The sequence below is a fragment of the Nycticebus coucang genome, chromosome 6 (genome assembly GCF_027406575.1).
Source record: "Nycticebus coucang isolate mNycCou1 chromosome 6, mNycCou1.pri, whole genome shotgun sequence".
Taxonomy (NCBI): Eukaryota; Metazoa; Chordata; class Mammalia; order Primates; family Lorisidae; genus Nycticebus; species Nycticebus coucang.
This window is the reverse complement of record NC_069785.1, coordinates 80229912-80242136: the sequence shown is the minus strand read 5'-3', so window position 1 is coordinate 80242136 and position 12225 is coordinate 80229912. Positions and strand designations below refer to the sequence as shown.

Below are 12225 nucleotides of genomic sequence, written 5' to 3'. Positions count from 1 at the left end.
CACCTCCTGTTACATGATTCCATTCCATGAAATGTCTAAGACTGGCGAATGGATAGAAAGGAGATTAATAGCTGCTAGGAGCTGGGGCACAGGGGGTAGTGTAGAATAGGAAGTGAATGCTCATAATTGTGAATTTCTTTACAGTGTGATTCAAATGTTCTGGAATTACATAATGGTTGCATAATCGGTGAAGATACTAAAAACCACTGAATTGTACATTTTAAGATGGTCGGTTTTATAGTATGTAAATTTTATCTTGGTAATGCTGTTACATTAAAAAAAAAGCACACACATTCAAGTTGTATCCTACGTAGCCCAACTCTTGGGCTCAAGTGATCCTCTTGCCTCAGTTTTTTTATTTTTAGTAGAAATGGGGTCTTGCTTTTGCTTAGGCTGGTCTCAAACTCATGAGCTTAGGCAATCCATCTGCATTGGCCTCCCACTTTAGTCAGCTGCTCCAGTATAAAGTGCTGTGGCGCCACCATCGCTCGCAACAACTTCAAACTCCTGGGCTCAAGTGATCCTCCTGCCTTAACCTACCAAGTAGCTGGGACTACAGGAGCCCACCATAGCACCCAGCTAAATTTTTCTATTTATAGTAGAGACGGGGTCTCACTGTCACTCAGGCTGGTCTCGAACTTGTGATCTCAAGGGATCCTCCTGCCTTGGACTCCCAGAGTGACAGGATTATAGGCGTGAGCTACTGTGCCTGGCCTACTTATGTAAGTATTAAAATATTCTCTTGAGAAAAAACAAAAGTCTATTACAGTAGATGACTATTTGCAAACATGTCAATAAGGTACATGCAGAGGTTCCGAAAGTGTTTAGTTTTTTTCTTTTTATTATTGTTGGTGATTCATTGAGGGTACAAGAAACCAGGTTACACTGATTGCATTTGTTCGGTAAAGTCCCTCTTACAATCCTGTCTTGCCCCCAAAAGGTGTGGCACACACCAAGACCCCACGCCCTCCCTCTCTCTGCTCTTCCTTTTTCCACCCCTCCCTCCTTCTTTCTCTCTCTGCTCTCCCCTTCCCCCACCTCCACCGTGACCTTAATTGTCATTAATTGTCCTCATATCAAAACTGAGTACATAGGATTCATGCTTCTCCATTCTTGTGAAGCTTTACTAAGAATAATGTGTTCCACTTCCATCCAGGTTAATACAAAGGATGTAAAGTCTCCATTGTTTTTAATGGCTGAATAGTATTCCATGGTGTACATATACCACAGCTTGTTAATCCATTCCTGGGTTGGGGCATTTAGGCTGTTTCCACATTTTGGCGACTGTAAATTGAGCTACAATAAATAGTCTAGTACAAGTGTCCTTATGATAAAAGGATTTTTTTCCTTCTGGGTAGATGCCCAGTAATGGGATTGCAGGATCAAATGGGAGGTCTAGCTTGAGTGCTTTGAGGTTTCTCCATACTTCCTTCCAAAAAGGTTGTACTAGTTTGCAGTCCCACCAGCAGTGTAAAAGTGTTCCCTTGTCTCCACATCCATGCCAGCATCTGCAGTTTTGAGATTTTGTGATGTGGGCCATTCTTGCTGGGGTTAGATGGTATCTTGGGGTGGTTTTGATTTACATTTCTCTAATAGATAGGGATGATAAATATTTTTTCATATGTTAGCCATTCATCTGTCTTCTTTACAGAAGGTTCTATTCATGTCTCTTGCCCATTGATATATGGGATTGTTGGCTTTTTTCATGTGGATTAATTTGAGTTCTCTATAGTCCTAGTTTCAAGCTTTTGTCTGATTGAAAATATGCAAATATCCTTTCCCATTGTGTAGGTTGTCTATTTGCTTTGGTTATTGTCTCCTTAGCTGTACATAAGCTTTTCAGTTTAATTAAAATTTGTTTATTTTTGTTGTGGTTGCAATTGCCATGGCAGTCTTCTTCATGAACTCTTTCCCCAGGCCAATATCTTGCAGTGTTTTTCCTATGCTTTCTTAGAGGATTTTTATTGTTTCATTCCTTAAATTTAAGTCCTTTATCCATCTTTCAATTTTTGTGAGTGGAGAAAGGTGTGGGTCCAGTTTCAATGTTTTACATGTGGATATCCAGTTCTCCCAGCACCATTTGTTGAATAGGGAGTCTTTCCCCCAAGGTATGTCGTTGTTTGGTTTATCGAAGATTAGGTGGTTGTATGAAAGTGTTTAGTTTTTAAATAAAAATAATATTTACCCCTCTATCCATACCTAACTAAATTCTTTTTACAAAGTTACCATCATACAAACAAAATATTTTTCTTTTTCACGCTAGCTGCCCTTCCCATTAGGACAGCGGTTCTCAACCTGTGGGTCACGACCCACAGGAACTGTATTAAAGGGCCATGGCATTAGGAAGGTTGAGAACCACTGCATTAGGACATTTTAGTGGCCAAATGACTGCTATTACTGTTTGTTCTTACATATCTAGGCCAGGCAACAGAAACAGCTGACCTACTTGAACCCCAAATTTCAGATATAGGGTCACTGGGAGGGGATGTACATTCTTGCCAAGCAAGATCTAGGCTCCTCTGAGCCCCCTGAAGGGAAGGATGCCCTACAATGAACCAGAGTAACAGCCCCATCCTAGTCTCTGCATGCAATCTGAGCCATTACTCGGGGATCACCAAGCAGATGAAGGAGCCCCCGTTCTTCGTTCACTGCACGTATGTGCACATTACATGGGAGTGCAAACATGCTCTCAACGTGCACTCACTAGTTCACCCAGATCACTTACAATTCTGGTGAAGCTATGGTAATGGACCAACCTCTTGCTGTGAGGGCTACCCTGGCTCTGTTCTCAGGCTGCAGACTTCTCACTGAAGCCCACAGCCCTTTGCTGTGGTTCCGCATGAGTGGTTCCTCATTCCAGCAAACCCCCTTCTCCTAGGGTGGGGTGCTATTTGCAGAGTGTCACCTCACGCATGTATGATTGCTACATAAGGAATCTATCTAGCAGCTTTAGGCAGGCCAAGGGGGAAAGAAGCAGCCTGGCTATGCAGGAGTCATACATAACCTTAAAGGTCATGACTTTCAAACGTGCCGAATGATACCAGGTGCTCATCACCTGTAATTCACAAAGTTAATTAGTATTATTAAATTTTTCTCATGGCGAGGGCAGATATGGAAGTGATGGCTGAGTAGAAAAATTTAAAAGTGAAGAGTGCGAGGAGTGGGAAACCAATGTTCTCCCTACATCGGTCACGTTAGGGAGGCCTTTTAACCCTCAAGCACAGCAAGCAGAGTATTCTCTCTGAGTCCAATAAGCTGGACGGCATTGCTCTGCTGTTCTCTTGAAAAGTGCTAGTATCCTCAGCAAATCCTTGAATAAGGAGGTTTGGTGTTAATTTCTTTAGGGTACCCGCCAGACATGATTCTAGGTTATAGTTAGTTAGTCACTTCACATTGTGTGTTAACGTAGCACCTGAGATGCCAAGAGCCACATGGATATTTTAAAGACAATTTGGACTTTAACCAGTGTGATGAAAATATGTCAAATGGTCTATAAAACCAGTGTAGGTTGCCCCATGATCACATTAATATACACAGCTATGATTTAATAATAATAAAAAAAAGACAATTTGGACTCCTCTTTAAGGGGAAAGTTATAATAAACAACTTAAGTAGGTGAAAATTGCATACATATATACAGATAGACACATAAACACAATGTTTTCTTTTAATAGCTTCATCCTTGACCAACTCTAAAAGGTTCTTAGATGATAAACTAGACCAGGGGTCCTCAAACTGCGGCCCGCAGGCCACATGAGGTGGTGTGATTGTATTTGTTCCCGTTTTGTTTTCCACTTCAAAATAAGATATGTGCAGTGTGCATAGGAATTTGTTCATAGTTGTTTTTTTTTTAAACTATAGTCCAGCCCTCCAACGGTCTGAAGGACAGTGAATTGGCCCCGTTTAAAAAGTTTAAAGACGCCTGATCTAGATAATAGCGATTTTTCTCAAGGCCAGTTTACCTTAAATAAATCTGCAACAATTCCATAATCTGCCACTTGGAAAATTGGAGCTTCTGGGTCTTTATTAATAGCCACAATTGTCTGTGAAACAAAAACAAAGAGTTTGACTTTTATAAAGAAAATATACCACACAGACTAACAGTTCATTTTAACTCCTCTTACAACCATATTAATAATCTTAAAATGTTTACCAAGTATGACTAATCTGATGCATCTGCACTAATACTGTAAATTTATGAGAAGTTTCTGGGTTGGAATGTAGTGAAATTATTTCTCACCTACCATTAGCCCATCTCAGTATTAAAATTTTTAAATCAGCTTGGCATTGTGGCTCATACCTGTAATCTTTGGGAAGTAAAGGCGGGAGGATTGCTTGAGGCCAGATGTTGGAGACCAGCCTGAACGTAGTGAGGCCTCCCTCTCTACAAAAACAAACCTATACCCAAATTCAGAATCTTTGTAGCTCAACTATTCTGACCTCTATATTCTCCACCCTATTTATTATTTAAAAATTATCATCTAGGTCTATTCTGAGAGTATAAAACCAATTATCTTGTCAGCGTTTTATTTAACGAGAACTTTAAAACAAAAATTTTAATTTGTTATGTATACAGCAAATGTAATATAATAAGCAAATTACTATGTTTATTATAAACCATCAAATGTTTCCCTTATAAAAATATTCTTTTTTTTTTTTTTTTTTTTTTGAGACAGTCTTGCTTTGTCATCCTGGCTGGGGTGCTATAGCATCATCACAGCTCACAGCAATTCCAAACTCCCGGGCTCAAGCGATCCTCCTACCTGAGCCTCCCAAGTAGCTGGGACTACAGGTGCCTGCCATAATGCCCAGCTAATTTTTTTCTATTTTTAGTAGAGAAGAGGTCTCATTCTTGCTCAGGGTGGTCTCAAGCTCCTGAGCTCAAGCAATCCTCCTGACTCGGCTTCCCAGAGTGCTAGGATTACACGCGTGAGCCACTGCACCTGGCCTACAAATATTCTTTATTTTAAGTGTTTTTCTTTATTTATTTTTTTGTTTTTTCACGGGGGCTGGGTCTGAACCCATCACCTCTGGCATATGGGGCCAGCGCCCTACTCCTTTGAGCCACAGGCGTCACCCTAAAAATATTCTTAAATGTGAATAGTAATTATTAAGAAAATAAAGAGAAACAATCACTCAAAATCAAATCTTTTTTTTTTTTTTTGAGACAGAGTCTCAGTATGTCATCCTCAGTAGAGTGCTCATAGCAACCTCAAACTCTTGGGCTTACGCGGTTCTCTTGCCTCAGCCTCCCAAGTAACTGTAGCACCTGTCACAATGTCTGGCTACTTTTTCTCTGGTGCAGTTGTTGTTGTTTAGCTGGCCCCAGCTGTGTTTGGACGCACCAGCTTCAGTGTATGTGGCTGGCGCCACAACCACTGTGATACTCGCACAAAGCCAAAATCAAATCTTACATTAATATCAGATTTATTTCTGTATTAAAAATAGCTTGGCATTCCCCACAAATTGCAATTAAAGTAAAATTAGAGTCTGACTGACATGTGGTATTATTTTAATAGACAGTGGATTATGGTAATTCAAACTTCTGAAAGTTTCTATCTGCCTGTTACCGTACCTTATGAAAACAGCCGGTATTAAAAAATACATTAATGATTTTGATATAGCCTAACTTAAAATATAGGCTACGTGACATCTGTATAATTCCCTTAGAAGGGCTCCTAAAAAAGACGGGCAAAATATGCGAGAATATCTGAGTTTGAAGCATGATGTAAACCAGGTAACCGCAATCCAGAGAGACGCCACACAGATTCAGAGGCACAGTCAGAGATAACAGATGAGTTCCAAACACGAGCCCAAACCCAAAGGCACAAGGATGAACATTCTGAACCACAGGCACTGATTTGCACTAAGGTATTTCTCTTCTGGGAATGTATAACTTGCTTCACAGCCATAGCAGGTTCACTTAATTCATGACAATTAATGATCCTCCTGGAGGCCACCTAGTCGAACATCTGACAGTTTAATGATCTGAAAGCTTTTCATTCTACTATATAAAGGTTATTTTTTAAGAAAGAGTGCAATTGTGGGCAAAGAACCAATATGGTATTTAAGAAAAAAGATGTGGGGGTGGCACCTATGGCTCAGCGGGTAGGGTGCCAGCCCCATATACTGAGGGTGGTGGGTTCAAACCCAGCCCTGGCCAAACTGCAACCCCCCCCAAAACAGCCAGGCATTGTGGTGGGCACCTGTAGTCCCAGCTGCTCAGGAGGCTGAACCAAGAGAATCACCTAAGCCCAGGAGTTGGAGGTTGCTGTGAGCTGTGATGCCACAGCACTCTACTGAGGGCAATAAAGTGAGACTCTGTCTCGACCAAAAAAAAAAAAGAAAGAAAGAAAAAAGATGTGAGCTAGTTATAGTTTTTCAGATTACCAAAATAATATTCCTGAGTTATCAGCTAGAAACATCTACGATGAAGTCTTACTTGTACCCATGCTCTTTTCATAGCTCTTTGACGTTCATGCTCTTCCTGACAGAATTTTGATGTATTCAACCCTATTATTATGTATATAGTTCAAAAAGTACTTTCATTACATTAATTCATCTGAAATAACAACCTAACCTTATACTCACTTAACTTTACCATGATGCTAATTAAAATCGCCCTATAGGCAATGCAACTGTCAGAATTAAACCATTCTAATATCCCACTTAGAACTTAACCAAAATTACTACTAAAGATTGCCTGTCTCCTACATAAGACATTGACAACAGGGGCTGTGTTTGTGTTATTTAAACATTCCCAACAAGTACAAGTAATGCGTTTAACAAATACTTATTGACCAGATGGAGAAATGAAGGCTAGGTTGAAGTTTATTCTCATGGACTGTCCCCCAACACTGGTATCCTTATTTCAACTGTTCCCTATTTGCTTTGACGCACACTATCCATTCTCTCTCATAATCCAGCTCTATTGGCATGGGGTGAGAATTTTCACCAGGATCTTCTTGACAGGCAAAATCTTTTATTTCAGAGAAGCAGAATTGTAGGTATATCTGAACTTGTCTGGCTAAAAATGTATTTTAAAATTGCTGGTGCTGGAATGGTTTTTGTTTTTCTTTTTAAATGTAGCAATCACATTTTCCCCACTGGCAATCCTGTTTTCATAGCTCAGAAAAAGAAACTTGCCATTCAACTGTAAAATATGACTGGTTTTGGACCAATTCATTTAGAGCCTACAAAGAGGTAGTGCATATATTTCTTCAAGTTAGAAGTTAAGCCTGTTAAAAGTTTTATTATCTCTTATATCAAGCTTCCATCTGAATGGATAAATGCAGGAGTGTCAGAGGCATCTCAGACTTCATGAAAGATAAGTTCATAACTCAAAGTATACATTGTTATGCATGAATAAACATGTCATCTTCTGAAATGTATGTTCACAGAATCATTACATAGGACTTCCAGATGTAGTCTAAGTAGCAAGTTAAAATCAAGTGTTTCCTTAATCACTGCATTTTTGACAATCACTGAGGTATTAAGATGGCCTGATGCTCCAATCAAAAATGTGTTGGTCACACTTTGGTAACAACCCAGGAAGAGGGTTCTGCTGACACATAAAGGTGAGACTATAAGGAAATCAGGGTGAACCAGAAAGAGACAGAATCGGGGATCAGAGCCTCATAAACAAGTTAGATGGTTAGAACGTCATCAAGTTGTTTAAGCCTTCTATCTGCATATTGTTGGGGCTGAAGGGGATGTTAGTGATCATCTAACACCCACATTACTTGGACAGAGAGAGTGAGGAGCAGACGGTGAGTACTAACTATGCCTTCAGCTCACAGTGGAGCTGTGGCTCAGGTTGGGGCCTCTTCCCATGACACAGCACTGCCTCTCTGACCAACACTACTAGTGAACAGTAGCTTATGCATATTTCTTTCAGTTCCTAGATCCATGTTAATATAAATGGTTCCACTGGAACTACACCACAGTGAAACTCAAATTTTAAAATCCGGAAACTTTTCTTCTTAGCATCCTTGTTGTGTACAATTACCTTGCTGTCCTTCATCCCAGCTAGATGTTGGATGGCTCCAGATATTCCAACAGCAATATAAAGTTCCTAAAATAAAAGAGATCACATTACTGACATGTACTTTTTTTATTAATACAAAGTGTTTGCTAATAGCAATTTCAGTCTTAGAAAAGATATGTTAAATAAAACAGATGCAAATGCTTTCCTTTTCCCTGGACGTTTTTAATCCACATTTCCCTTTTTTCTGTGAATTCCTATACTTGTGCTGGGATATTAATAAATATTAGATAATGAAGATTACTGAGCAATTATTATGTGCTGTACACTAGTGTAAAGCATATTGTATCGAGTGTCTTAATCTCATAATAAGGTCTGAGATAGCAATTTTCATCTGCGGCACTCATTTGAAGATCACTGCACAACTCATACATGCATGAACAGCACATACTCATTCATGATGTACACACATTGTATATTAACACATGAACACATATGCCCAAACCTATTCAACAGATCTTGACTTAGTTGGTTGCCTTCCCACAAAGAAATATTTGTTAAAATTGGTAATCAGGACATATTTATTAAACTTAGTATTTTGAAAAACCAGAAATATAATTCAGTATCAAAAGGTTCTAAACACATACACACAATTTCCCTGAATAAAAAATAACAAACTTCTTAAAAGGCAGGGGCTAAACCTCTATATTTCTGTCTCCTATAACAAAAGGCCTCCACACTGTCGTTTCTCAGTAAATGCTAAAGATGATATTTGTACCTCTTCTTGCCTCTCTGCCCTCAGTATTTACAAGGGGAAATAGACTGACTACTGTTCTCTCCCTTTATCTATAATTTTTAAAGTACCCAGGTTTGAAAATTAAAACTATCATCATGGCTTAGCACCTGTAGCACAGTGGTTCTGGCACTGACCACATACACACAGGCTGGCGGGTTCAAACCCAGCCCAGGCCTGCTAAACAATAATGACAACTGCAACAAAAAATAGCCGGGCGTTGTGGTGGGCACCTGTAGTCCCAGCTACCTGGGAGGCTGAGGCAAGAGAATCACTTAAGCCCAGGAGTTTGAGGTTGCTGTGAGCTGTGACGCCACAGCACTCTACCTAGGGCGACATAGTGAGACTGTCTCAAAACAAACAAACAAGAAATTATCATCATGAAAAACTGATTTAATAAGTGTTTAATTAAAAGAGCTTAGCTGCTTCATTCTGTCTACTAGGTGTAATTAAAGCTTCAACTGAAAACCCTTTCCCACATATAAACAACTAACAGGTCCTGGCTTGGGTAAAAGGTACATCTACCATGTAACTGAATGACACTACAGTTTTGTCACAACTGACGGTAAAGTCTCTTGTCAACCTGAATAATATGTGGAAGATATTGAAGGTGGTTCTGTCACACTTACTTTTACTATAGGATTGATACGTCAAAGCTAACGACAGTAGCGGGTGGTCCCACCTTGTTTTCTGCTCTGCATATGGTCTAATTTAACAACTGCTCACTCCAAAATATGAGGATCTTTCCACCAGAATCTGGGAATAATGTTATTGCCTCCTAATATTATGATTTTTCATAGCACCTAAGTGTACATGGCCACATACAAGTCAATTTCCCTCTTAGGGCCTCACTTTAATTGTAAACAGAAGAGTTTCAGCCTCAGCACCTGTGCTTATTTAAAAAGTCCCTAAGATACTTGAATGTATAGCCAGAGCTGAGAACTACTTTGATTGGTGATCCCCCGGCAGTGTGAATCCTATAACTGTCCAGCACGTTGGTGGTCCATCCCTAGACCTTATCTTTAAAGGCATAAGGTGTCCAACTGCTTCCAGAGCAGCAGGATACCACTGTGTTATGTGGCAAAGGGAACAATCGAGTCCTCCAAGTGAGTTAATCATCTGAAAAGGAGCTGAGTTTGCTTGCTGATTCAATTTGCTCTATGGTTACCAAAAGCCTGAAGATAAATAAGAGCAATCTGGCTTAAAGAGACTGTTAGAGTGGAGAAGCATACTGCAGAAAGTAAAACGCACGGGCAAGGACTAAAAGCTATGCTGTGCGTTTCCATCTTCAATGTGTCCAGCGTGCCGATTATGACCACACACAGATGGACAATGCAATGAGGCCTTGGCTTTATGCTGTCCCCACAGACATGGACACTTACATGAATGATAAATAAGCTTTTTTTCTTCAAAAAAGCACAACTATTTTCTATTTAAGATTCACAGGTAATTTCAAGTGATAATTTTAAGGTTCAGTTTATTCAGACTAGCATTCCATTCAGAAAGGGGCATTCATTAAACTGTTAATCAAAATATTCTTACTAAAGCTCACATTCAGGAAAACCAGGCCAACAATTTCTACTGTAAGGGTTCTTAAAGCAAGGTTTCAGCTAGGCAGACAGATATACAGAGCTGTCTCACTAATCAGTCTTTGAAGATTATTCTCAAAGCATGCACTGGAAAAGATCAATAGTGCTATAAATGAGTCTTTCTGACATTCATGCCTACATTAAAATTCAACAAGTCTTAAAAGCTCCATTTGTATCATAAAACGCTAATAAAAATGTTGATTCATTCTGACAGTAAATATAAACATATTATAAATGAAATTGACTTTAAACCTCCTGACTCTCCCCAAATGAATTCCATTAACTTTAACCATAAATGTCACTAAAGAAGTAACAAATTTGGGGCCAGAACAAACCAAAGGCAGGTGCTCCAGGGCCATTTCTACCTTTTCGATCAGCATCAACAGTCCAAAAGGAGCAACATGACCAACAGGACTTTATTCTGTTATCTTACAAACATGGTTCTCTGAACAAATATAAAAGCATTGAAATAATAGCCCCAAAATGAGTCCAGGGATTTTGGCTGTTGTTCTGAGGTTCAGAGCTCTCTCAGGCAGGAAGAGAGGCTTTTTTCTTTCTTTTTAAAAAACATGTACAGGCAATTAGACTAATATCCTAGTGATCCTCATGGTTCAGAAAGCATTTTTGTTTCCAGTAATAATAATTAGTATATACAAAACTCGTCACAGATGCTAATTTATGGAGCACTTCAGAAACTGCTTCATAAAGTAACAAGACAATCCCTGCCCTGAGGTACTTTCTGCTAAATCAGATAGTAAGATGATTTGGAGAGAAAATGAGAGATGTTGGAAGCCAGAACGGCAATTAAGTACACAAAAGAGGTGGGTTTAAAGAAAAGAACAGACCCAGAAAGAAGGAGGGCTAGTTCTAGAGGATTGAGTGAAAGAACAGATCAACCCACATGGCCAGTAGCTGTCTAGGGTGGTCACTCTGATGGGAGAATGAGGACTGCAGGAAGTCAGAGGAGAGGAAGAGGACCACAGGTTATTCTGAAATACAGAGAAAAGATAGCACAGGCCTAACACAAACAAGGACTGGCAAAGGAAAACACAATCTCTGCTTCTTGTCTAAAACCTACAAAAAACTATAGTTACAGGCTCACCCAAAGACCTCAGGGGCTGAGGTCTAAACTTTACAGTGGGCTGAGATGGGAACAGCAACCGCACTCAGAAACTGCTGCATCTAATGTTGTTTAATGGGGTTTGCAGGGGGAATATGTTGCTGTGGTTAAGAACGTAGGCTCTGAAGCCTCACTGCCTATGTTCAAATCCCAGCTCTGCCATCTGATAGGCACATGACTGTGGGCCAGTGGGGTTTTAAGAACTCCTTCTTCTTAGGGTACTATTTGAGACTTCAGTCTTTAGCATAATATATGGTTTCCCAAGACACACTGGTATACATTGATTGAGGTCTGTTCAAATATCGATTCTCTCAGCTGCCTAGGTGGGCTCCTGGAGTGGTCTCAGGACTACCAGGTACAGCTGAACAGGCTGTACACTGAACAACTCTGGAGGGATGCACCATTCCTATCACAGTCACTACCAACCTGCATTCTATAATAATTTTCCAACAGGTGGCAGTAAAATAACTTCTCACCCTTTGAGAAGTAAATAAACTTGTTACTAACTTTTACCCTAAATCTTTGTGGGAGGAATCCTTCTCCACCCATGCTGTGAGCTCATGGTGAGGTACCCATCCTAACACTCTCATGAATGATAATGTTGTGTCTGCCTTCTTCAGAAAATAATCCTGCTTTACCCAAACATTGTGCCAAAAACCTGGAATTCTAAAAGTGTTGTCTGAGTCTTGTTTATCTAGAATTTACTGCAGAAGCTAAGAGGAAAGCTGTATTTCAGTAC

General features: G+C 39.8%; 1 protein-coding gene across 1 annotated transcript in view; it reads right to left on the bottom strand.

Annotated features, from left to right (window-relative positions):
- Positions 1-12225, bottom strand: part of ETFA (electron transfer flavoprotein subunit alpha) — a 71856-nt gene that overhangs the window by 6706 nt on the left and 52925 nt on the right. The window contains exons 10-11 of the mRNA XM_053594207.1: positions 8009-8074; positions 3963-4043 (exon numbers count right to left, since the gene is read on the bottom strand). Coding sequence (XP_053450182.1) covers positions 3963-4043; positions 8009-8074 — 147 coding nt within the window. The remainder of the gene's footprint in view (positions 1-3962; positions 4044-8008; positions 8075-12225) is intronic.